At 41.2% G+C, this 21910-nt stretch overlaps 1 protein-coding gene and 1 pseudogene across 1 annotated transcript in view; both read right to left on the bottom strand.

Moving 5' to 3' along the window:
• Nucleotides 1-21910, bottom strand: part of NR3C2 (nuclear receptor subfamily 3 group C member 2) — a 369292-nt gene that overhangs the window by 58576 nt on the left and 288806 nt on the right. Inside the window, exons 5-6 of the mRNA XM_030878180.3 lie at nt 17488-17826; nt 15571-15715 (exon numbers count right to left, since the gene is read on the bottom strand). Of these exons, the coding sequence (XP_030734040.1) occupies nt 15571-15715; nt 17488-17826 (484 nt within the window). The remainder of the gene's footprint in view (nt 1-15570; nt 15716-17487; nt 17827-21910) is intronic.
• Nucleotides 434-6966, bottom strand: LOC132597340 (S-methylmethionine--homocysteine S-methyltransferase BHMT2 pseudogene; annotated as a pseudogene).

Below are 21910 nucleotides of genomic sequence, written 5' to 3'. Positions count from 1 at the left end.
ATTACTCTAATTTTAGTTTAGAATGCTGCTCTATCGTCCTTCTGTACCTAATTTAGACACCTGAATTAATCACTGGGTTTGTTGCTCACCGACTTCTGGTTATTCTAAAATCTCAAATTCACTCTAAAGACAAGTTTCACTATTCTTGATGCCCTTCAAAAGCACGTCCTGCAGCATCACCGGACAGTAAGTACCTGGAGGATGGATGAGAAGCCCTTCCTCATCAGCTTTGCATCTCCCCCCAGCATCCCGCTCAGAGCTTAAGCACAGCAGGGATGCAATACGCATCCTATGTTGAACTGACAGCACATTAGCTGTTCAGCCGCTGGAGACATCAGGGTGGGCTGTGGATAGAGGCGAGGAAAGGCTCCAGATGGGGCTTGAGGGGGATTTCTTTCCATTCTGCTATTTCAGTGTTTTCTTTCATGACTCCTTAGGCATCTGGCTTTAACACTGAAGGACAGAAAGGTCTGCCCGAAGTCGGCAGCAGATTCTCCCAACACTCTCATCTGGCCCTGGCTCTAACCCAGGGTTTGGTGCGTGTGCTGAGACCACTTCCCCAGCTGCCACGTTTGTCAGAAGACAGAGGCAAAAATCCCCCTTCCAGGGCCAGCTCCTCTGCTATCGCCCTGATGTGGGAGGGCTCAAATCCACAGCACCCGCCTTATGTACCTGACCCCCAGGTTGTAAGCCTCTCTGGCGTATTTTTGAATATCCCATCTGGTTGCAACTCTGGGCTCCAGTGCGAAGGGATATTCGAGGAGATCCACAAACCCTCTTTTGCCTCAGTCGGGCAGGTGGAACCCCAGGGACTGCACCATCAAGTGTGCTTTCAGCCCTGTAGCCCGTAGGCCTTCCTTCATGAGTCTCATTGTCTTCAGGCTGGTCCAGGGCCCACATCGGCAGTTCACGCCAACGACTGAAGCCCCCGCCTTCACCAGCTTCCACCACATTCTCCAGGTGTTACACCATGCATGTCTCTCTCTGGGCCTATGCACACGGTGGCTGCCACGGGTTTTCCGGATTCTTTTAAGACTTCCACGGCCCACACAGCTTCTTCAACGTGTTCAAAGTAGTCTGCAATCCAGAAGTCCACATTTTTCCTGGCAAAAACCTCTAGCTGTAGTCGAAAAAGTTTTAAAATTCTAGCCTCATCCTTGTGGTGTTTGTACAACGACGTCTGGCAGATCCCCCCTGCGACTGAAGCGTCAGCTCTGTCGGCTGCTTCTCTGGTAAGGTCACAGGCAGCGGCGTTTACAGCTTCCCACTGGCTTTCCATATTGTCCTCACTGGCAGAAAAGGTGAAGGTCCGCGTGACATTCTATCCCGCTCTCAAGAACTCCACGTGAAGATGACGAACTGCATTTGGATGTCCTACTATGGCTTCTGGAGTCCAGAGCCCGGCCTTCACGTAGCCCCTCTTCTCCAGAGTTATGCGAAAGCTGCCGTCTCCAAGCACACCCTCCCCGCTATCCAGAGACTCTAAAATGCCCTTCTTGGCTCCAGGGCCATCGCGCTGCAGCTGCTGCAGGCGCTGGGTGGTGGGGAGCACACGGGGCCAGGAGCCCAGCCCTCCTATTTTTAGTTTTTTCAGGAACCTCTATTCTGTTCTCTATGGTGGCCGCCCCGATTTACATCCCCACCAACAGTGTAGGAGGGCTCCCTATTCTCCACACGTGTCTACATCTCAATTCACCAACCACACAACAGAATTCTGGAGAACGGAAACTGTGACTGTCACTGTGGTTCCCTTACAATGGCCACCACAGAGCCTTGCACAATGCAGACATTCTCAATACTTCCTCCCGACTAGCAAAACACCAGTTGTTGTTCATTTTTTTGGCTAAATGATAAGAGTAAAGAGATTTACTTTTCACTTTAGGGGAAGTGACTGGGATAGTCTTTGTAGTATTGTTCTCCTCCTTTTTTTTTCTTTTGGCTGTACCTCACGGCTTGTGGGATCTTAGTTCCACGACCAGGGATTGAACCTGCGTCCCCTGCAGTGGGAGCGCGGAGTCCTAACCACTGGACCACCAGGGAAGTCCCTCTCCCTCCTTCTTAATCGACCTCACGCTAACCACAAGTTCTCACAGCTATAAGTTATGTGACTGGTAAAGCAGAACTACAGAATCATAAACTGTAAGAGGTTGGAAGGGACCTCTGAGACCCTTCCTTCTCCACTACTTTGTAGACGAGAGGAGACATGTGATGTAATGAAAACAGCAGGAGTTTTCAGGGAAGACCTGGGCCCACACGTGAGGTTCACCTCTCCACTGCTATGTGATCGCGGATAATCCACTGAACTGCTGTCTGCCTGAGGCAGCTGCATCATTTATAAGACAGTGATCATCGTACCTGTCTTAAAATATGATTGTCTATAAACGAGTGGGTCATATAAAAGCATCAAGTAGAGCTAATGGCACATGGCAGGCCCCATAAGTATCCTGCTACTAGACGGAGAGCCCTTTAAGCACAGAGACGATGTTCTACTGAGCTTTGATTCTCCGGTGTGGGAAATGTAGATAATTAAATGAGGAAACAGAGATCTGGACCTTGAGTGAAGCTTCCTGAAAGCCAAGCAGAATCAGAGTCTGGGTTGGGTTTTAAACATCACTTAGACAAGTGGTTCTCCAAATGTGGTCTGAGGATGCGGGGGTGTCCCCAGGACCCTTTCCAGGATTCCGAGAGGTTCTTTCTCCAACTATACATCTGCGTGAGGCTGAATCTTTTTCCTACACTTTGGCCAAACAACCAGTCACAACTGGCTGGATGTAAGAAGCAGGTAAGAGAGTGCAACTGTCTTCATTTAAGTGAGACTGAAGGAATTGCAAAAAAGGCAAAACAATGCCACTCTTCTAATTTTTTTTTTGTTTTGAAAAAAACAGTTATTTTTCCTAAAATGTTTATGCTATTATGTTTTTGTCTTGCTATTTATGTAATATGTAATAGGTTAATTTTATTTTAAAATGAATCAATAAATCAATATTTTTTTTAAATTTCTGTTTTAATTTCTGATATGAGTAAATACCAATAGCCATAACTTACATAAACAATAGCTCTTTGGGATCCTTGATGATTTTAAGAGCATAAAGGGGGTCCTGAGAACAAAAAGTTTGTGAACTGTTGATCTCATCCAATTCCCTCATTCTGCAGAAGGGAGACAAGGGTCTAGTGAAGTTAACTCATTCACTTGACAACACTGAGGGACTGATCAGCAAGGTTAGGGACTGAGCCCCTGGTCTTCAACAATGGAGCTCTTAAATACTGTTGTGATATCAGAGAGGAAGGAAACAGATTTGGAGGACTAAGTCACACTCTGAACCAAAGTTCCAGTTTTTCTAAGAATATTTTATTTTCCATTTGTGTTCTTTATACATTGGGCATATTCTCACCCATTTTAGACAGTAACTCTTATGAAAGATGATACATGATCGGTCAGTAAAGTTTCCAAATACATACAGTCTCTGAAACCACCCAATGAAACCAATATTAGCACCAAAGGTCCACTAGGCCTAACTGCCTGAAAAATCAAGTTCTGTGGTCAAGGTATAAGCGTTGATGTAGTTGAAACATTCTGAGTTTTGGACTGAGAAACACTGGGGCTCAAAACTTTGAGCCTCTGTCACCTCATCTTTGAAAGAGGGGTAATAAATTCCCACGTCACAGAGCTGTGAAGATGAAATAGGATCATGTGTGGGAGATGGCATACAGCATGATGCCTTTCACCAGCTTTCAGCAGAAGCCCATAATCCTTCAAATAACCCCTGTAAACTACTCGATTATTAATTACTTTTGCACTCTAGTATCCATGTAAATGGAGTGTTATGGACTGAATGTTCGTCTCCCCCAACCCCCATATGTTGATGTTCTAACCCCCAATGTGATGGTATCAGTAGGTGGGGCTTTGGGGAGGCATTTAGGGTCATGAGGGTGGAGCCCCCATGACAGGATTAGTGCCCTTCCAAGAAGCAGGAGAGACATTAGAGCTGACTCTCTCCACTATGTGAGACCAGTGAGAAGGCAGCCTTCTCTCTGCAAGCCAGGAAGAAAGCCTTCAGCAGAACCTGACCATGCTGGCATCCTGATCTTGAACTTCTAGCCTCTTGCACTATGAGAAATAAGGGTCTGCTGTTTAAACCACCCCATCTATGGGGTTTTGTTACAGCAGCCTGAGGTGCCTAAGACAGAGGGGGACACCATGCTTGTAGCAGAACAGGAGTTAGGAGTTTATAAACTATTCATTCCATTGATTCTATTGAGGCAGTGTCTATTTCAAGGTGGATGGGCACAGAAGATGGGTCCAGCTAGACAAAGCTTGCAACACCCATCACTGTGTAAGTTGACTGGGGCGACATTCCTGCTGCAGTGCTAATGACCCAGATACACAGATGAGTTTCAAATAAGGAGGTGGAGGGTCTCCACATATGACTTTCTTTTTTTTGGTTTCTCTCCCTTCTCCACTTGTTTCTTTCAGAAAAGTATCAATCTCAGAACTTAAGAAAAATTAAATAACCACTTCAGAGCCTGCCCAAAACACAACCTTATTAAATTAGCTTAGGGTTTCATCAGGGGAAGTGAGGGACATAAAACCAAAATCACCTCTCATGTGTGATACAATAAAAATGGATAATCATGTGACCTAGTTTGGGTTCTAGAAGTATCTAAAGACACAAGTTCAGAAAATACTTTATATATCAAGACACAGCAGGTACGTTCTCCTTCAATCCAGAGGGGCGCTGTCAAAGCTACCATCTCTGGAGCTTCCCTGGTGGTGCAGTGGTTAAGAGTCTGCCTGCCAATGCAGGGGACACAGGTTTGAGCCCTGGTCCGGGAAGATCCCACATGCCATGGAGCAACTAAGCCCATGCGCCACAACTACTGAGACTGCACTCTACAGCCCACAAGCCACAACTACTGAGCCTGCGAGTCACAGCTACTGAAGCCCGCATGCCTAGAGCCTGTGCTCCGCAACAAGAGAAGCCACTGCAATGAGAAGCCCACACACCGCAATGAAGAGTAGCCCCTGCTCGCTGCAACTAGAGAAAGCCCATGCGCAGCAACGAAGACCCAACCCGGCAAAAAAAAAAAAAAAAAGCTACCATCTTTGTGTCTTATGACCTGTGTCAAGGGGGGAAGCCTGGAGCCCTCCTTAGTGTGTTAGTTGGTTAATCCATTCCTTGCCACCTGCCCCATCTTGCAATATAATCACTGCATCAAGACTAATTTTTCTCTATCAGTTTTTCAATAAAGAAATATACTCCAGTGAGTTCATTTTGTATTGAAGAGTATTTTTACCTGAAGAGACCAAAGTCCTTGAGCACATTAACTGAACTGAAGAACAACATGCTAATATTAGCCACACTAAGCCTTTTAAACATAACATATGATCTTAAACTGGTTTTGACTTTTACTCGAAATGAAAAATAGCTCCCTCTAGTTAGCCAGAGTAAAGCTGGGACATATTTCTTGCATCACCACTACTCTGTGATTCCAATATAGTTATAAATAGCTTAAACAGTTCATTCCATTTGCAGTCTCCTATTTGTTTTGCTTTAATTTCGTACTATACTGGCAATTATCCAGCTTCATTAACTACTTAGGAAATTTCTCAAGTACACTACAAGAAACGCCATGCAAGAAATATTAACCTACAGCAGTGCTCTTGAAGTCAACCTTGAAAGGGAAATCCTTTTCATCAAGTTTACAGGCCAAGCCCTAAAAGCACTGTAGGGTCAACCCACATCAAAAATCTTGCTTCTGACCCTTGTACTGGAAAGAAGACTCATTACCAACCCCCAAAATCATCACTGAGTGCCAATTATGTAGAAAGCATTTTGCTAGACATTAAGGAAAAAATTTAAAATACTTCCTGAATTCTAGGAGTTTACAGTATATCTGGAGTAAAATTGTATGTGTAAATACACACACACACACACACACACACAGTAAAACATAGAAAGTACCAAAGGACTGATATAGAAAAAATTGACACAGATAAAAACAGTTTTGGGGGAACAAGTCACTATTGACTTTGATGGTAAGAGAAGTGATTGGAGAGGAAGCATCCTTTGGGTTGGGCTTGGGGGAGGGGAAAGGAAAATGTTAGGAGCAAAGGCACAGCAGTGGAAAGACAGGACAAAGGGAAGAGGAAGGTTAATTTGGTTGGCATAGAGTTTATGCAGGGAAATAATACTGAAAATAGCATGTTAAAATTAATTAGCTCTATTTTATACACAGTAGTGTGTATATGTCAATCCCAATCTCCTAATTTATCCCTCCCCTTTCCCTCCCTGTTAAGCATGACTAATTAGAACCTACTGTATAGCACAGGGAACTCTACTCAGTACTCTGTAATGGCCTATATGGGAAAGAATCTAAGAAAGAGTGGACATATGTATATGTATAACTGAATCACTTTGCTGTACCCCTGAAACTAACACAACATTGCAAATCAACTATACTCCAGTAAAAATTTTAAAGAAACAGAAAAAAAATAAAATTAATTAATTCATCAAGTACTTACTAATGCCAGACAGTATCCTAGGTGCTGGCCATGCAAAGGTGTACCACACAGGCCAGCTTCCTCCCCTCCCTGAGCCTACGTTATGGGGTCAGGGGACCTGCTACAGAGAAAATACACATGTGATATGATGGGAGGGATTGGGCAAGGTGGTCAGGGAGGGTATATACCCTAGGTCTGGCGGTCGGGCAAAATCTGTCTGAATAGCAATACTCTGAGCGACAAGGTGAGAACGCACCATCCTCCTTCACAGAGCGAACAGCAAGTGTGAAGGGCCTGAGTCAGGAATGACCTTAGATCCTTCAAAGCACCAAAAGGTCATCAGTGGGGCTAACCAAGGGCGCTAGCAAATCCTCTGAGAGAATTCCTTCAAACTGCCCCTTACTATTTTCAATACCACTTTTTTGTGGTCCTATATGAAGATGATGGTATATTACCTGAGTCATATTCTCTGGGGATATGGCAGGTGGGATTTCTTCATGACGCTGCCTTCATTTTTCCCATGACACCCCCCACCTGCCACTAGAGCGGGAGCCCCACGTTTTGCTCACTGTTGAATTCCTGGTTCCTAGAACAGTGCTTAATGTATTTAAGTTGCTCAAGAAAGATCTGTCGAATGAACACACTGAGTGAACGCCACTTATCTCCTCCTCCCCAGGGTGGTCCAAAATGAGAGGCGTGAATGGGGAAAAACAAGACAGGACAAGGAGTGAGTAAGAATATCTACCTGCGATTCTAGCTTTAAATTAAGACTGCTCTCCTTAGCGCACTCATTTTTCTCAGGTAAGGGAGGTCCCTGTCCCTTGCACGCTCCTCTCAGGAACTTCTCTTTTTTTAATTGGAGTAGAGTTGATTTACAATGTTGTGTTAGTTTCTGCTGTACAGCAAAGGGATTCAGTTATACATATATTTCTATTTTTTTCATACTCTTTTCCATTACGGTTTCATATTCTTATCCATTACGGGATATTGAATATAATTCCCCGTGATGCACTTTTCTTGATGTGAGCAGCTTACCCATTCCTTCAAGAACTTCCCTCCCCGGGCTTCCCTGGTGGCGCAGTGGTTGGGAGTCCGCCTGCTGATGCAGGGGACACGGGTTCGTGCCCCAGTCTGGGAAGATCCCACATGCCGCGGAGCGGCTGGGCCCATGAGCCATGGCCGCTGAGCCTGTGCTCCGCAACGGGAGAGGCTACAACAGTGAGAGGCCCGCGTACCGCAAAAAAAGAAAAGAAAAAAAAAAAAAAGGTTAAAAAAAAAGAACTTCCCTCCCCTCACCTCCTCTGCTGACATATCTGGAAGTAACTTTTAACTCCCAACTCTACTTCTCATCATCATGCTAGGCTGATAAAGGGGAAGAAATATTGTTGAAAAAAGAAGAAAAAGGGGGACTTCCCTGGTGGTCCAGTGGTAAAGAATCCACCTTTCAAAGCAGGGGACGCGGGTTTGATCTCTGGTTGGGGAACTAAGATCCCACATGCTGTGGGGCAGCTAAGCCCACACGCCTCAACTAGAGAGCCTGCATGCCGCAACTAAGACCCGACACAGCCAAAAATAATAATAATAAAAAAACCCGAGATAATCGTTAGAAAAAAAAGAAGGAAAAGAAACACCTCCTGTTTTGGGACTGTACCTACATTTTCTCTGCCCTCATATATAACTAATTATTTCTTATTTGTTACTTACAAAACCTCCTCAGACCCCACTGCACCCTCTCCTGCAGTTCCCTCTGCCTGGCCTCCTTCAGGTGGCAAGATGTCCTTTATACCTAGTTTTGTGCAAAAGAAAGATAGTTCCATTCTGCGATGTTTCTGTCCCTTGCAGACAAGGAATGACCGTTCTCTATTTGTGACATTGTTTTTCTTTATTCAAGAGTCTCAAACTCAACCATCTACAGGGGCCGGGCACGGATGACGAAGGGCACAAGGGCAGAGGGTGTGGGAAGTGTGATGAGACAGGCAGCTCGTGCACCGTCTAAAGGGGGGGGCTCTGAGTCCTGCCCAGCAAGCCAAGTGCTCAGCCCCTTCTGCTAAACACCTTGGCCCTCCAGCTGCTGGTACAGGGCCTGGGGTGTTGGAGGGTCCAGTGGAGACAGAAAGAGGACTTCTTTTCTTTTATAGTTTACTCCCTTAAATTGACCCAGAAGTAAACAAGAAAGCAAAACAATGGAAATCTCAGAAGGCTGCTGATTTTTCAGTGGCAGGAAAAGAGGTGTAGGGGTACGTGTGTATGTGTGTGTGTGAGAGAGAGACAGACACAGAAAAAGAGAGGAGAGGAGGAAGAAAAGAGAGGGGGCGGGAGGGGGGGGAAGGAAGTGAGACAGTAGGGAGGGGAGAGGGAAAGGGAGGCGGTCAGAGACTAGAAACACAGAAACTACACAGTTCAGTGTCCCCGTAAGCGGAGGGAAGTAAGAAATCCTATCCAAAAGCAGCAGCAAGGGAACAGAGGAGGGAAAGAGAGGCTGGGGACAGATGGGGGAAAGCAGATGGAGCCGGTGCAGGGGATGCTGAACCAGGCTCATCCCACCCTCTGGCTCTCTCATCAGCACCTCTGCCCCTTGTCCTAACCCTGCTGGAGCCAAGGGTCCAGGCAAAGAAGTCATCTCCTGTGGCTCAGGAATATCAACCAGCGCCCTCAGGAGGCGAGGGCGGGGCGTGCCAACACCTGGGTCCCTGTGGGGACACTCTGATCCCTGCCTGAACAAAAGGGACATGGCCTGGAACACACAGCACGAGTGAGCCAAGACTACTGGAACTTTAGGGCCTTAGGTGCAGAAGGACCTTAAGGAGACTGTCCTGTTGGCAGACTGGCCTTGGGGAGAGCCACTCACTAAGGACAGCTGGGCAATGGCAGCACAGTGGTCCCCAGTGGGGACACAACAGGGACGGGCATCGCTCCACGGAAACATGGCCTGAAATGACTGATAACTAAGTCTATGGTTTTCTACTGGTGCTGCCATCACACAGCCAGCACTGAGCAAAGAGGGCAGTGTGGGCTGAGCTCAGCTCCCCTCACTGATGAGCTGGGCAAACACTGCCCTCTCAGGAGTCACACTCAGCACTCACCTGAGGGACCCAGAAAGTGGCACTAAGACTTAAACTCTCTCTCTCACCAACAGTCTCTGAACTGAAATAATTGAAGGTTCAGAACTACAAAGGCAGTGAAAGATCATCGAAAATACATTTTTTTATTGGGCTCTGACTTGAAACAATATAAACATGCTTTTAAATATACTTTTAATTCTATATTACTCAGCAATTAAAAAGAATGAAATAATGCCATTTGCAGCAACATGGATGGACCTAGAAATTATCATACTAAGTGAAATAAGTCGGACAGAGAAAGACAAATACCATATGATATCATTTATATGTGAAATCTAAAATACAACACAAACGAACCTTTCTACGAAGCAGAAATAGACTCACAGACATAGAGAACAGACTGGTGGTTGCCAAGGGGGAGGCTGGATGGGGGAGGGAAGGACCGGGAGTTTGGGGTTAGCAGATGCAAACTATTATACATAGGATGGATAAACAACAAGGTCCTACTGTATAGCCCAGGGCACTATATTCAATATCCTGTGATAAACTATCAGAGAAAAGAATATGAAAAAGAATATATATATTATGCATAACCGAGTCACTTCTGTACAGTAGAAATTAACACAACATTGTAAATCAGCTATACTTCAATAAAATTAATAATATATATGCTTTTAATTCTAAAATATTGGCTGACACTTAAAAGAGCGTAATACTGAACCTTCATTTCAGAAATTTTTAAAAAATTGAAGAAATTTCATTTCAGGCTTAAATGGGAGTTTTAATACGTGTACTGAAATTGATAAGACATTTGAATACTTGCAGTGATCTGCAGCCATATATGATAAGCTGTTTCAAGGTGAAATTGAATAATGAATCATTTAATACATATTTGAAAAGTTTTAAGTTCATAATAAGAAAAGTTCTATTCTAATTTAAAGTATTAACTCATATCTTCACCCCAATGTTTAATAAAAACTTAGAAAGAATGTTTTCCTTAATTATTCTCTACTTCGCATCTTTCCTCCAACTCTAATGAATCCGGTACACAGCTGAAGGATAAGATCTTTGGGAACTTTCAGATCCATTTCACAGTTGAAGGCAAACACACATGATCAACTATTCAAGTTTTCTTCACCATTTTAAATATAGCAATGTCTCTGTTGGTGAAAACGCTTCCCCGCATCACACTTCTTGATCATAAGCTTCACCCTCGTAACTAGCGATGATAACCTAGAAAACCCCTTCTAGACTGACTAATAGGTTGTTTGGTTCATTTGCTCAATAATTCATTTATTCACCAAATATTTATGGAGTACCTGCTATGTCCTGGACACAATGCCACGGGCTGGAAATTAAAAAATGATTAAGACAGAGTCTGTGATTTCAAGGAGGAGGTGCCAATCAAACAAGGGAAGGATACAGATGCTTAAAAAGATCTGTCAATGCGGGTGAGAGGGGGTCCAAGACAGTTGAGGGAGGGTGGGTGGGAAAACAAGGGAGGGTTCCACCAGTGCATTCTATCCTCAGCTGAATAGCATGCATTACTCCCTTGCACAAAATGCCAGACAGTTTCCTTCCCTTTGGCAAAGGGTCTGAGGTACAGGCAATTTTGGGGATTTGACCAAAAGGCTTTATGTCATTTCCAAATGTTTCCTGGGAGTAGGTCCTACCTCCCCCTTTGAAAAACACAGCTCTGCCTTGTTCTTTCTAGTTGAGAGAAAACTTAAGCCTAGGCTGGGGTTGAGGTCAAAAGTTTTAAGAATAGGGAACAAAATGTTCACTCTAGGGCTTCCCTGGTGGCACAGTGGTTGAGAGTCCGCCTGCCGATTCAGGGGACACGGGTTCGTGCCCTGGTCCAGGAGGATCCCACATGCCATGGAGCGGCTGGGCCTGTGAGCCATGGCCGCTGAGCCTGCGCGTCCGGAGCCTGTGCTCCGCAACGGGAGAGGCTACAACAGTGAGAGGCCCGCGTACCGCAAAAAAAATAAATGTTCACTGTAACAATTGTATAATATCATGCTATTTAACTACTTGTAACATTAGAAAGCAATTTTTTTGTTGTTTCCATTTTATATCTATTAACATTTTCTAGAATAGACATGCATAGAGCTTATATGACCTTTTCTTTTTTTTTGGTTTCTTATTTACTTCTAAAAGCCTTCGATGACATTAATTTTCAATGACAATTTTCAAAATTAATTTTTTTCAATGACATTAATTTTGAAGGGGTACAGGCTTCAGATATAAGGTGCTTCCCCCTAAGTTTCATTTGTGAAAAAGGATTCTTACAATTTTGGACTTTGAAACCTGTACACCTGGATGTTTACACACAATTAAAAATTAATAGATGACACCAAAAGCATAGCAAACAATGACAAAAAATAGATGAACTGAACTTCATTAAAATTAAAAACTTTAATTTTAAAAGTACATCAAAGGACACTATCAAGAGAGTGAAATCGTAGAAAGGTTTGTTTGTGTTGTATTTTAGATTTCACATATAAATGATATCATATGGTATTTGTCTTTCTCTGTCTGACTTATTTCACTTAGTATGATAATTTCTAGCAGATCATGTGTGTTTGCCTTCAACTTGACCCCTAACCACAGAATGGGAGAAATATACATATCATATATCTGATAAGAGTTTACCATCCAGAACACATAAAGAACTCCTACAACTCAGGAACAAAAGACAAACAACCTAATTAAAAATGGGCAAAGGACTTGAATGGATATTTCTCCAAAGAAGATATACAAATGGCCAAAAAGTCTATGAAAAGATGCACAACCTCCGTAGTCATTAGGGAAGTGTACATCACAACCACACTGACAGTACTTCACACCTACTATGAGATAAGTCAGGCAGAGAAAGACAAATACTGGATGATATCACTTATATGTGGAATCTAAAGGAGCCAAGCTTGAGCAAACAGAGAATAGAATGGTGGCTGCCGGGGGATGGGGGAAGAGGAGGGATGTTGCTTCAGGGGACAAAGGTGCAACCAGTAGACAAGTAAGTCCTGGAGATCTAATGCACCGTACAGTGAATACAGACAGCAATACCATATTATAATAAACAAACTGGCCAAAAGACAAGATCTTAGTTATTCCCACCCAGAAAAAGAAATGATAATTATGTAATGCGACAGAGGTGCTAACTACTGCTGCAATGGCAATCATATTACATATAAATGTGTCAAATAACATGTTGTATACCTTAAATTTACACAATGTTATATGACAAATATATTTCAAGAAAAGCAAACCAAAAAACTCCCCAATACTTCATACCCACTAGTATAGCTATTAAAAAAAGCAAAAAACAAACCCCAAAACCCAGAAAATGAGTGTCAGCAATGATGTGGTGAAATTGGAACTCTTGTACACTGAGGGTGGGAATGTAAAATTGTGCAACTGCTGAGGAAAACAGTTCAGTGGTTCCTCAAAAGTTACATGTAGAATAACCATATGCCCCAGCAATTCCACTGCTAGGTATATACCCAAAAGCAATGAAATCAGGACTCAAACAGATAATCATATGCAAATGTTTACAGCAGCATTAACCGTGATAGCCAAAGGCAGGAACGACCCATGTATCCGTGAATGGATAAACAAAATGTGATCAATTCTCTTTATTTGGTAAAAATAAGTATGGTAATTATATTCCATAAAGTTGTAGTAGACACTGATCATAACATTTTCATCAGGTGATCTATACATAATCTTGTTTTATGTGTATTTCTGTTTAAAGACACCTTATTAACATATATTATTGATTCATTAACATTGAACTCACAGCCAACAGCACTGTCACTCATGCCTGAAAGAAGCTTATGTATAACACCTATATTTTTTCCCTAAGGCACATCAAAGCCTTCTTGCACTTAGGAACACTAGACAGCGCTCTGGCACTCTGCTTGTGGGTCATTTTAAACAGTGAAATCACCAGCCAAAAGCACAACAATGCAAAAAACATGGCACTAAATAGACCATGGAAAAGACGCTTGTTTACACTATGAGAGCTGAAACAAGAAGGCAGAGTCTCAGCTGAAATGTACATGCTGTGTACCTCAAACTTACGGCCTCTCTGTGCTGCAAATACTGACTTTGGGGTTACAAATAAATGTGCCAGGTCAATGCACAACTACAGAATCTGCAAACAATGAGGTCAATTCTATACATACGTACAATGGAATATTATTCAGCCATGAAATGAAATTCTGATACAAGCTACAATAAAGATGAACCTTGAAAACATTATGCTAAGTGAAATAAGTCAGACAAAAAATGGACACATATTATATGGTTCCATTTACATGAAATATCTAGAATAGGCAAATTCATAGACCAGAGTTTATCAGGGCTTTGGGGGAAAGGAGGATGTCGAGTTACTGCTTAACTGGTCCAGAGTTTCTGCTTGGGATGATGAAAAAAGTACTGGAGATGGAGAGTGATGATGGTGGTGCAACAATGTCAGTGCAATTAATGCTACTGATTGTGCACTAAAAATGGTTAAAGTGGAAAATTTTATATTATACGTATTTTATTACAAAGAATCAACAGATTCACTGAATAAGGTTAAATGAATCTTCTATTAAAACAAAATCTAAAGGAGACACTCCGGATGGCAACCGTAGAGATTCGTATTTACCCACGTGTCCTCTTAAAACAAAGAACCTCCTTAATATGCTTTCCTTTTTTTTTTTTTTTTTGGCCACACTGAGCAGCTTGCAGGATCTCTCAGTTCCCTGACCAGGGGTCGAACCCAGGCCCCCGGCAGTGGAAGTACAGAGTCCTAACCACTGGACCGCCAGGGAATCCAAATATGTTTTCCTTTCGGTTTACAGACCATTTTAAAAAAGTCTTACTATTTAATAATATCAGCTGATTATTCAGGAAAACAAGTAAATTAAAATGTGCCTGTCAGTTGTTTGGCCTCACTTCATGCTTCTGAAGCATGAAAATTTATGCACTAGTAGAATTATTTGTTCTGACTAATGGCCCAAAGAACGGTCACCCCAAGAACCAACAACTGATGCTCCTAATTTATCTTGGACTAAAACTGCCTCCCAGGTCCACCATATTTGGATGAAGTGATACTCTCAGGGCAACTACTACCGGTACAATTTAGGTATTTTGGCACTACATGTCCACTCTGAATCTTTCACGTCCCTTTTCTCTCTTTTATCACCAATCCATTTCTCATCTGCTTCCTTCCCTATTGAAAAACCCCTATTTTCATATCTTGAGAGACAGCCATCTGTTAGAATATGGCTGTGGTTACTATCATCATTCAAATGTTCCTTTTTAATTTATCTGTTTCTTGACCCAACAATTACAAAGAAGCATGGCTGGATATAAACACGCACGAAATGTGCTAATGTAGAATGCAAACAATATTAAAATGTAAACTTCACATAGGGAGGAATTCACGGCCAAAGAAAAATCTAGTACTATTCTTTCAATCTTTTTAAAATGCATCATAAACCTAAAAATGTTTCACTACAGAATAACAGTTTGGCTTCTCTTATGATCACAAAGAAGGGTAATTATGATTGTCATGAAAACACACTGAGCAGATGTATACTATTAACAAAAGAATCATTATATGACTGTGCTCAAAAACTGGCACGTTATACATTCACATTTCCTAGAAATCAGACAGTCTTCCCAACTGGAGTAGATACCAGAAGAGATTGTTTTCTATTAATTGTGGCTTGTACCAATCAAGTTTTGGGAGCCAACTGGATCATCATTCTTTGGGACAATTCCCACATACTATCATGTGAGATCTATATATACTGATCTATATATACTCAGACACGTGCATTATAATTTTGTAAAAAAGTCATTTTTAAGTTCTCAAATGATAGCTTTTAAACTCTTAAAAAACGTTATCAGTGGATTCTTTCACAAAGGTACATCTGTTTAGAAATCATAAAAGAGCGTAGCGAGTAACTCTTCGGTTTATTTTATGAAGGCTAATTAATAGGTACTTACTCATTAAAGACTAGGTCTGGTGCAAAATAGAGAAATTGGCTGTTCGTATGTTTGTACGATCTCCAGCTCAAGGCAAATGATGATAGACACATCCAAGAATACTGGATGAGGGTAATTTGGTCCTCGAGAGGCAGGTTTTTAAATCCTGAAGAAGAGAACAATTCATCACAAAAATACACTTAGCATTTAAGAACATTCCAGGAAGAAGCTTCGTAAGTCAACCCCAAACTGCCCCCTTACTCTCATTGACTCAAATCAATTCCACAGTTATTTACAGAGCACCTATCGTGGACCTGGTCCTGTTCAACATTTCATGTTAAATTCACCTTAAATTGTCAATGAGGGTAAACTGCCAAGGCAAAAAAAAACTAAGACGTTCTGGGAGTTTCATTGTGGACAGTGGTCTACAACCCTTAGTTAGACTGAAAGAATTTGTGTTCACCTGTACCACTTGCTTCATCCTACTCACAGTGAATAACTTCAAAATAAAAGATAACTTAATGACATCAACTCTTGCATATCTGCAATACTGGTGGAAGATTTTACTTTACATGAGTTTGCAGTGATTGAAAAAGTCTTATTCCTAGCTTCCCCTAGGCTGGGATAATGCCAGACTTCAACAGACTTCTGAGGCATAATAAGCATCCTTGATGCTGTCCTGCCTTACCCACAGTCTTCCTTTCTGGGCCTCAGGCCCTTCTTTTGTTTCTTTTCTCACCCTCTGTACTCCCAGGGGCACCAGGGTATTCTTCTGTTTGTATATAGTTTCACCTGGGCAAGCTCCCCTTCAAAGAGTCAGTCATCAGCGCTTTCCCCAGACTTTTGTCTTACGGCTGCTGGTTGACAACAGGGCATCTAAGAAACTGCTTTGGATTAATGAACTGGGACAATGTGATCACAATTCTGAGCAATGTTTCTGTAGATTAATAGGAGCCTTATTAATAAAATGCTACAGCATAAAACAGACTAAAGTAGGCATTTCAAGGACAAATTAAAGGGTTATGGAGGTAAGATATTTTCAGAAAGACTCTTTCAGAGGCCCCTACAGCCTACCTGAGAGGTCTTTTTTTTTTAATTAATTTTTATTGGAGTATCATTGATTTATAATGTTGTGTTGGTTTCTGCTGTACAGCAAAGTGAATCAGTTATACATATACATATATCCACTCTTTTTTATTTATTTTATTTTTTTTCTTCGCTACGCAGGCCTCTCACTGCTGTGGCCTCTCCCGTTGTGGAGCACAGGTTCCGGACGCGCAGGCTCAGCGGCCATGGCTCACGGGCCCAGCCGCTCCGCGGCATGTGGGATCGTCCCGGACCGGGGCACGAACCCGTGTCCCCTGCAGCGGCAGGCGGACTCTCAACCACTGCGCCACCAGGGAGGCCCTCCACTCTTTTTTAGATTCTTTTCCCATATAGGCCATTACAGAGTATTGAGTAGAGTTCCCTGTGCTATACAGCAGGTCCTTATTAGTTATCTATTTTATATATAGTAGTGTATATATGTCTTGATTTACCTGGTCTAGGGCTTAGAGTAGCCCTGGCTACAAGCTGCTAATAATGGGCTCAATTCTTGCTTTGGCAACTAGAATGTGTTTTGCCTTATTAATATTACTGGAATGAAACTTTCCATTTCAATCCTCAACATAAGAAATGGGTATGTTCTATTAACAGAACAATAGAACAATGTTCTATTGTTCTATTAACAATAGAACCCTTAACTCTAACTTCTCAAGAGAAATGAGCATATTCACCAGATTTTTCTTCTACACACTTGATTCATTTGACAATGAGTAAAAAACTGGCTGTCGGGATCAAACAGAAAGCAAACTCAATCGCACCGTTGTATACGGTACGCTCTGTTGCCCTGACGTGCCTAGTTCAGGACGCAGACCCTGAAACGCGAGGCCATCCTACCTGGAATTACCTTCGCCCACTTCACGACTTGGATCATCTGTTTGCCTGCTAAGCGGTTTAGGGTGGAGAGCAGATTTTCGGCTGTATCTGGTTTGGAGTTGTCATAGCCTGCATACACAATCTCGGGTTCGATGGTTTCAAGGACCATGGAAGGGGAAGGTGTGAGCGCTCGGGAAATTGTGGAGAGTTGAGGAACCAGCGCTGAGTTGACGGACGGCTCTTGCGCAGGAGCGATGTACGTAGTTCCTTCCTCTGGGCTCTGTGGGGGGGGAGGTGGAGGCTGCTGTGACTGTTCCTCGTGAATCCCTTTTAACTTCCCCAACTTCTTGGACTTTCGAGCTGTAAAAAAAAAAAAATTATAAACAGGGCAAATTAAGATTATGTTTGGCATGATAAATACCATCTAAAGCACAACACTTTTGTATGTTATATACAAATGTTAAGAGTAAATCTTAAGAGTTTGTGTTACAAGAAAAAATCTTCTATTTCTTTCATTTTGTATCCATATGAGATGCCGAACGTTCACTAATCTGATTGGGATAATCATTTCATATCGTATGTAAGTCAAATCATTATGCAGTACACTTTAATACAGTGCTGTAGGTCAATTATTATCTCAGGAAAACTGGGATTAAATAAATAAATCAGTGAGTGGCACCACACAAAAAGAAGGAATTAAAAAAAGATTATGTTTGGCATACCTTACATGAGGTAAATTGCAAGCAAATATTGACTTATATTGATTAAAGCGTACTTTTCCTCTAAGGATGTCTTGTTATACTAGTAGGAACAGCCTCTTTTCAATATTTTTCTGATACCAGACACTGTCCTAAATGCTTTTTATAAATTAACCACTTTAACAATTTTATGACTAGGTACTATTACGATTCTCATTCTATAAAGAGGAAGCAGACCAGAAGGGTCAAGAAATCTCTCCAAGACTACACAGCTAGTATATGTAAAATAGAGTTAAGAGCTCAGAGGAAGGATAAATTATTTCAGATGCTAATAAGTTACATATGCCTCAACTAAATCTTAAGTAAGCCAATAATTCCCACCTATTACCCACCGAAGAATTGGCAACAAGGGCTAGACTCGCCCGATTGAGCTTATTATCTTAGTGCTGTCTCTGTTCCCTCTAATTAGCTTTCTCTGGCCCTTTACTTATTCCTCTTTGGTGCTTCTCTACCACTTACTCTTCCTGCTGTGGTCCATGTGCAACCACTTGCTTACTCAGAGTAGTTATTTTGTGCAGATGCTGTTAGACCGACCGATGTCCCCGGCTATACTGTGAACTGCTGACGCATAAAGATTGGGTGTTCCTCTTCTTTCACAGCCCGCATGGCGCACCTTGGTAAATGCTATGCCTACACAAAGTGACTTACCGATTTCCACTGAATGAATGCGAGCTAATCAACCCCAAAGAAAGGCAACAGAAGGGAAGAAATGAAATATCTGGATGATTCCAAATTGGGGCACTAACCAGTAAACGTACAGGAATTAATGCTATTAAAAAATTCAGGTGTGAGTTATACCATTACACAATCCTTAAAAATCTCTCCTACTCTATATTTTTACTATAAATAAACATGTCACATAGCCTATAACTAAAAGATATCACAATACGGTACAAGAATACCACTTTAGAATTTTAGTAGAATGTATTACAAGTGACCATATTCTGATTTACCCAGAACAGTCCTGGTTTATGCTTGTTTCCCAGCATGCTTATTAGTGAGTGCCCTGTTTACTCCTAAAAGTACCACATTCTGTACAATAAATAGTGTGTTCATCATAAAACCAAAGAATCAGTATTAACTTTAATAGCAACTGCTTTTAAACAAATCTTATTGAAGTAGAGTTGATTTACAATGTTGTATTAATTTCTGCTGTACAGCAGTGACTCAGTTATACATATATGTATTTTTTCATATTCTTTTCCATTATGGTTTATCATGGGATATTGAATATAGTTCCCTATGCTAAATAGTAGGACCTTGTTGTTTATCCATCCTATATATAATAGTCTGCATCTGCTAATCCCAAACTCCCAATCCTTCCCTCCCCTATCCCCCCTCCCCCTCGGCAACCACAAGTCTGTTCTCTATGCCTGTGAGTCTGCTTCTGTTTCACAGACAGGTTCATTTGTGTCGCATTTTGGATTCTACATATAAGTGATATCATATGGTATTTGTCTTTCTCTTTCTGACTTACTTTGTTTAGTATGATAACCTCTAGGTCCATCCATGTTGCTGCAAATGGCATTATTTCATTTGTTTTTATAGCTGAGTAATATTCCATTGCATATATGTACCACATCTTTATTCATCTATCGATGGACATTTAGGTTGTTTCTATGTCTTGGCTACTGTAAATAGTGTAACAGCAACTGCTTTTCATTCACATCTCTCTTGAGGGTTCTTACAATAGATACGGGGAAAGAAAGACTGGGGAGGTGGAAGGGAGAATTGGGAGGTAGATGTGAGGACTCGGGAATGGATGGCAGGTGGGTGGGGTTAACGGGGAGATGGATAGATAATGGGGAAGATGGGTGAATGAATGAATAAATGGATAAAGGATAGAGAAAGCTCAGATGTGCCAAACTGAGCTTAGAGCTATGGTAATAATTTACTTTGCAATTGTAAGGTTTTCCATTATATTGAGGAATTTATTTTAAAATTCTTCAAGTACCAGACACCTTCAACTTAGCTCTAACATGTGTGAGAAACTTACAGGATACAAATTGAACACAGAGTAGGGCTATGCCACACCGATTAATTTGATTTTCAAAATAACCATTCATGCTTGTAAGTATGGCCATTAATATTACATTTACCACTTGCATCACAGAAACACTGATTCAGATAAAAGACAAGCCCCTATCCAACAACAGACATACCTGCCACACATTCATAAAATACTGGAATTGGGCTTAAGAGATGAACAAGATATAATTCCTATCTTTAAGAAGTTTGAAATTAGCAAAACAATTTAAAATTTTCAATTATTTCAGATCATTTCATTTCTCATGGACTGTCTCCTTCAATGAAAGAGGCAGAAAAACCTGAGTTTTAGAACTGTCTGAATGAAAAGCAGATGTATCCTATTCATGTAGTATGCTAATGGGGAGTGGCTGACAAAGTACTGCTCAGCAGTGCTGAGCATACAGAAGGGGACCAAGATGCTTCTGATGAATGAATGAGTGAACGAACCAAAGAAAAAAATCATCACTAAATGCCTCAAAAACTAGGCAAAACAGAGAAGGAGAAGAAAAGAATCAAACAGGCAGATAATCCCCAATGCTGGTCAGTGGATGACTGTATCTATAAGAGTTTGAGAAGATCCTCGATAGCACAGATTAGTCATTTGGGGAATCAGATACTTGGGACTAACTGCCTCTGTGTCACATAAACTTGTCTCTAAGCCTCAACTCATTCATCCGAAAAATGAGAATGACAGTGTTTCCCTCTCCTATCTCACAGAGGACTCAACAGGTAAGAAAACTAAAAACGATGTTGAAAATTATTATTAACATCTGAAATAGCGCTTCAATGCTACTTCCATTCTTTCACATAATTTTGCAGATATTAAAACTATTCCCGTTCATTAAAATGTCCTTATCCTTTATAAGACTACATCTGATGATAACCATCATTTGATTGATGAGAAATAGACAAGGGTGATATTCTCAAATTTTATTAAAAATGATATCTGCTTGCAAGTTAATTATAAAATTCATACTTGTTTTAGGCCTTTGGTCTGTAATGCTGTGTCTATTCTCATGGCTGATTTAAGGCCAATGCTATGAAATATTATGAAGAAGAATGCTTAATATTTTCTCTAGCACTGATACACAAGGCTGTGGCCTGTAGCACAACTGATTGAGCAGATTATCAATATTATGTTTAGCATTTCAGTTACATTTAATTTTATGTTGTAATTTTATGAATATATGAGGGACACTGGAATTGAGTATTTATTTATAGTTCCTTAAATAGTTCAAGAAAATAAATATTTTCAGTGTGCAGATTCTTCAGCCAAGTGTATTCATCCTGCATCTTTTTCTAAAAGAGTACAGTTACATAACAATCATATTACCCAAAGTAGCCCTTCTAAAATGCTTGAAAATTTTATACTCTTTCTAACACACGCCGCCTTCTAAAATTAAAGCCCCTGAAAGTTGCCAATGTCTGATGTGCTCCTATAACATCACTTTCCATGACCCTTATGGGTACTCAATAAATGTCTGTTGACACTTCATTTTCAAACTGTAATACATTTTAACAAACTATTACATATGTAAATGTAAATTATTAATAAATTAAATTAAAAGTAAATTATTAATTTACTTCTGTGTAGGAAATGTAGGCAAGTTTGACATTTTAGGATAAAATTTCTGAATTGTTAATATTCCTTTTCAAAA

The sequence above is a fragment of the Globicephala melas genome, chromosome 5 (assembly GCF_963455315.2).
Source record: "Globicephala melas chromosome 5, mGloMel1.2, whole genome shotgun sequence".
Taxonomy (NCBI): Eukaryota; Metazoa; Chordata; class Mammalia; order Artiodactyla; family Delphinidae; genus Globicephala; species Globicephala melas.
The sequence above is the reverse complement of the archived record's forward strand: the minus strand, read 5'-3'. Positions and strand labels throughout refer to the sequence as shown.